General features: G+C 56.6%; 1 protein-coding gene across 1 annotated transcript; it reads left to right on the top strand.

Annotated features, from left to right (window-relative positions):
• The first annotated feature begins 3,456 nt into the window (after window positions 1–3,456).
• Window positions 3,457–5,127, top strand: POU4F2 (POU class 4 homeobox 2). Its single transcript, XM_030878315.2, has 2 exons — window positions 3,457–3,741; window positions 4,186–5,127. The coding sequence occupies exons 1-2, from the start codon at window positions 3,457–3,459 to the stop codon at window positions 5,125–5,127; spliced, it is 1,227 nt and encodes a 408-aa protein (XP_030734175.1).
• Window positions 5,128–5,342: the final 215 nt, after the last annotated feature.

Raw genomic sequence — 5,342 nt, 5'->3', positions numbered from 1 at the left:
AGTGTTTAGCATTTTGGAGATCAGTTGTCAGTTGCTATTAAAATCAAGATTAATTCATATTAACGACATGCATTTCTCAATACTCGCAGGTGACAACATACATTAAAACAACTATTGCAAGTAATTAAGCTCAATGAAGGGGGAGGGGAGAGGGAGAGGTTCAAAACACCCCCAAATATTTGATTTTGCAATCCAAGTTCAGCTGACTGTTGCCACAATAATGCTTGGGAAACTCCTCAGGGTTGCTTTTCACTTTACATCTAATTAGGCACCTAATGAAAGAGAAGAATTTTTTCCCCTTGTGGTTTTTTTTCTCCTTGATATTCTTATGCCTTTATTTAAACACATAAACACACTGTTTAGGAGGTGTAATACCCAAAATTTTCTCCCGTAAGTCACTTAGTATTATAATCTGGGGGAACTGGTAGATGCAGACCTTTGCCTTCCAGTTATTTTCCTCCTCCACTATCACTTTTAGCCCTTTGGTTCTTACACAGTATTGATAGAATACATACCGAAAATATTTTAATGGATTTTTTTTAGGCTTTAGAGATGCTCAACAGTTTATACTAATTAGACCATCCAAAGCCTTTTGGAGATTAAGCAGATTGGACAACCCTTGTTAATTAGAACATAATTTGAAGTTTGAAATTATATCACTGATGAAGTAGTCTAATTAGTATGACGATATGTTAATGGACCAGTGAGACCCAGCAACACTGGAGTTTGGCGTGAACCTCTCCAAGGTTTGAACGAAAATCCTCCCCCCTATACCGACGTTAATAAAAGATTTCTATAGACTTCAGCCTTTCCACGATGACACACAATTTATAGTCCACACAATGCATTAGCCCATAGTACTGCTCAATTTTTTCACTATTATGAAAACTAATAAATTCGTCAAGCTGAATTAAGCATACAAATCAGATGAGGCATAGCAGATTACACAGTGAAGCGCGGTGTCTCCCGAGTCTAAATGAAATTTCAATCTAATAATTCCTTCCTGGCCCAGTCATAATTTGTTTAGAGATGTTGTTCTACTTCTTTCAAAGCGCTATTCGCACTATAATTAAATGATACTCAAGCCTTTAACTTTGATTTATTTTATTTCTCGAATCTTGAGACAGTGAGAGCTGTGCAATGTCATTTTTTTATTTCCTTGAAATTACCCTGGCTGTTGTTGAGATAGAAATTAAACACCTAAGCATTTACTTGAACCGACCAGCACAAGACACATTCATTCATGTCAACACCCCCTCTCCAGTCCCGAGTCCAGGCTCCTCCGGGCTTCTGCTCAGGAACACGGCTGGTAGGAATTCCCTTCGGCTGCTATTTATTATTTTCCTCCACATAGGGGAGGAGGAAGGCAAGCCCCGGGGTTGCAAGGGGGTTAAGCACCATGGACAGAGCCCGTCGCGCGTCGTTTGCTGCAGCCTTCCTAGTACTCTGGCGACTCCCGAGGACTGAGCTCCCGACTTGAACCTGCCATCTCGCCCGCAGGGGTCGTGGGTGAACGAGAGACCCCCTACTTGCCGCCGCCGCGGGGCTTCCAGGCGCTGACCACTCGAGGGTCCCCCTTCGCCACGCTCGTTCCCACTCTGTTTCGTCCCAGCGCGCGCCGGCGCCTCTCAGGCCTGCCGCCTGCTCTCGCACCTGCTCGCCTTCCCCAGGCACCGTGTGCCTGCACCTGCTTCCAGCCATCCCCGTCCGGGTCGGGCCACCGGCGGGCTCCAGCGTCCCGGTCTTAGGGCCTTCCACCCTCGCTTGTACCCCGCTCCTCCCGCGCTCCGGGGAGGTGACAGCAGCCCCAGCACAGAGGAAAGTAGAGAGAAGACCGGAGCGGGGAGGAGAGGAAGGCGGTGCGTGTGTGTGTGTGTAGGAGATGTTGTCTGCTTCTTTTACAAATGGAACTTAGAGTGTGTGTCCACTTCTAAGAAAAGTGGTCCACGATGGGACAAAAGTGAGAGCAAAGTGTTGGCTAAAAATAGGCTCTCTGCACCGAGCGGCTGTGGAAATGAAGATAAGTGGGGCTTGTGCCAGCCCCTGAGGGCGTGTGTGTGTGTTTATTAGTGTGTGTGTGTAGGGGGGGAATATTCTGCAGCACATGCGCTCTGTGATCTCTGGCCCTGCCTCTCCGTCAGTTGCCCCTTCCTCCTTTGATTGCGGCTAATGAAGTGGCAGCGTTTGCCAGTGGATCCGCCCAAGACCCAACTCACACTGAACTGGAGACAGGGAGGAGGAAGAGGAAGATCCGGAGGAAGAGAAAAGAGGGTGGAGAGGAGTGTCTGTCGGTGGTGGCGTTGGGGGAGTACACGGGGGTCTGGCTGGCGGGGGCGGGGGTGGGGGAGGAGTCGCATGCGCATAGGCGACCGGAGCAGTCTCCTCCGCCGTCCAATCCGCTGAGAGCTGTGAAAAACCGAGTAAGAGAAAGCCCTGCAGCCCTGAGGACCCCAGGGCTCTTTGGCACCAGGCACCCGCCAGGCCGAGGGGGCGCAGAGAGAAGCGCCGAGCGCTGTTCGTACCAGCCGGAAGCGCAGAGCAGAGCAGAGGATCCAGGTCGGCGGCAGGGTCCGCGTTCTCCACTGTGGTCGAGAGCCAGGGATCAGGGTCACCCGAGCTACGGGGAGAGGCGGGCCGAGTTGGGGGCGGAGGCCTGGAACTTCGCGGTAAGCAGGGGGCGGGGAGGCAGCTAGGTAAGAGGCGTTCCTTGTAGTCTAGGGAAAATCCCACCCAAGGCTCCCTTGGTCCGCAACTTTATTTAGTAGTTTCTTTTCCCCGCGAGGCGGAGACGGGAGTGGCAGAAGCAGGAGGGGCAGGAGGCCGGCTCTTAGGTAGGAAGTGCCCTGCGACTGGAGCGCAGACCTGGCCGGGGGTGGGGGGGGGTGGGTTTGAGCAGGGGCACTACTGTAAGTGAGAGCTGCGGGGCGCAGGGAAGGGGAGGCGGCATCAGAGCGCCGCGGGGGCAGGAAGGGGAGGTGGAGGGCGCGGCGGGGGAGCGGGAGGCGGGTGTCGGGAGAGCAGAAAGGACCAAAGCCTGGAGGAAGCCGAGAGGGAGAAGGGGCGACGCCAGAATCCGAGCAGGAGAAACCTGCGCTTTCAGGCAGGGGAGGGCGGGGGCGCGCGGGAGGGAGGGAGGGAGGGAGGGAGGCGGGGGTGAGGGGGCAGGCGCGGGGAGAGGGGAGTATAACTCGGCGGCCGCGAAGCGCGGGGCAGTTTCGCATGCCCAGGTCTGCAGCCAGCGCCAAGCGGAGCCCAGCAACAGCGCAGACTGACCTCGTAGCCAGCGGTGGAGCGCGTAGCCGGGTCAAGGCGCGCCGAGCTCCGAGCGGCGGCGAGTGAGCGCAACTCCGCATCGCCCTTCCCCTCTCTGGCGCTCGCCCAGCGCTTCTGCGGAGGGTCCCGGCTACCGGGGCCAGTTGCGTGAGCCACATACAAGCGCGCGGGCAGGCCGGGAAGATGATGATGATGTCCCTGAACAGCAAGCAGGCGTTCAGCATGCCGCACGGCGGCAGCCTGCACGTGGAGCCCAAGTACTCGGCATTACACAGCGCCTCGCCCGGGTCCTCTGCACCCGCGGCGCCCTCCGCCAGCTCTCCTAGCAGCTCGAGCAATGCTGGCGGCGGTGGCGGCAGTGGCGGGGGCGGTGGAGGCCGGAGCAGCAGCTCCAGCAGCAGTGGCAGCGGCGGCGGCAGCGGCGGGGGCTCCGAGGCGATGCGGAGAGCATGTCTTCCAACCCCACCGGTGCGTATTTCTGCATAATCACCGCTTAAAGGCACATTTTGACAGCCCCCTTTATCTGCTTGATGTTTTTTTCATGTCTGCACAGCAAATCACCCCGCACCTCCAACCAATTTCCTCCCCCCCTTTCTTATGTATTCAGAGGGTCTTTCCTTTCATATTAATTTTTAAGACCTGGAATGTTGCCTGTGCGCGTGTTGTGTTGTGTTGTGTTTGCAGGCTCACTTTCCTCCTCCTCGTGCACTCGTGGCTTCTCTCCGTGGCTTCCCTCCTCTCCTCCTCACCTGCTAGTTTCAGGATTGTTATTATTATTATTTTAATTTATTTTTAACGTTCTGGGAATGTTGTAGGCGCGGCGGCGGTGTCGAGCTCTGGGCCGGAGCTTCCGGAGAGAGTGCGCACAATTCCCCGCTGAGAGTGATGTGTGCCTTTTACTTGCAATTGCAGAGCAATATATTCGGCGGGCTGGATGAGAGTCTGCTGGCCCGCGCCGAGGCTCTGGCGGCGGTGGACATCGTCTCCCAGAACAAGAGCCACCACCATCACCCGCCCCACCACAGCCCCTTCAAGCCGGACGCCACCTACCACACCATGAATGCCATCCCGTGCACGTCGGCTGCCTCCTCTTCGTCGGTGCCCATCTCGCACCCGTCCGCGCTGGCGGGCACGCACCACCACCACCACCACCACCACCATCACCACCATCAGCCTCATCAGGCGCTTGAGGGCGAGTTGCTGGAGCACCTGAGTCCCGGGCTAGCGCTGGGTGCCATGGCGGGCCCCGACGGCGCCGTGGTGTCCACTCCAGCACACGCGCCGCCCATGGCTACCATGAACCCCATGCACCAAGCCGCTCTCAGCATGGCCCACGCGCACGGGCTGCCCTCACACATGGGCTGCATGAGCGACGTGGACGCCGACCCCCGGGACCTGGAGGCGTTCGCCGAGCGCTTCAAGCAGCGACGCATCAAGCTAGGGGTGACCCAGGCCGATGTGGGCTCCGCGCTGGCCAACCTCAAGATCCCCGGCGTGGGCTCGCTCAGCCAGAGCACCATCTGCAGGTTCGAGTCCCTCACGTTGTCTCACAACAATATGATCGCGCTCAAACCCATCCTGCAAGCGTGGCTAGAGGAGGCGGAGAAGTCTCACCGCGAGAAGCTCACCAAGCCGGAGCTCTTCAACGGCGCGGAGAAGAAGCGCAAGCGCACGTCCATCGCGGCGCCGGAGAAGCGCTCGCTCGAAGCCTACTTCGCCATCCAGCCGCGGCCCTCTTCCGAGAAGATCGCCGCCATCGCTGAGAAGCTGGACCTTAAGAAGAACGTGGTGCGCGTCTGGTTCTGCAACCAGAGGCAGAAACAGAAAAGAATGAAATATTCCGCGGGCATTTAGGAGACCCACGGCCTCTCCAGGGACAGGCCCCTCCTCATCTCCTCTTTTCCCTCCCTCTCTCTCCTGCCTCTTTTTTTTCCCTCCCCCCCCCCCCCCCCCACTTTTCGCGACTAGAAACAATTCCATTAAATGTGAATCCGGAGAAAGCGAGGATTGGAGAGCGAGCGAACGAGCAAGTCACTGAGCCCAAGTCCGGTGAGAATGTGAAACGATTT

This window comes from Globicephala melas, chromosome 5, assembly GCF_963455315.2.
Source record: "Globicephala melas chromosome 5, mGloMel1.2, whole genome shotgun sequence".
NCBI lineage: Eukaryota > Metazoa > Chordata > Mammalia > Artiodactyla > Delphinidae > Globicephala > Globicephala melas.
Note: the sequence above shows the minus strand (reverse complement) of the source record. Positions and strands in the feature narration are given on the sequence as shown.

Bases quoted from the DNA above. Each gene is read 5' to 3' on its own strand.
- POU4F2 (XM_030878315.2), top strand. From the start codon at position 3,457: ATGATGATGATGTCCCTGAACAGCAAGCAGGCGTTCAGCATGCCGCAC. The intron at 3,742-4,185 runs GTGCGTATTTCT...TTGCAATTGCAG, and splicing joins CATGTCTTCCAACCCCACCG to AGCAATATATTCGGCGGGCT.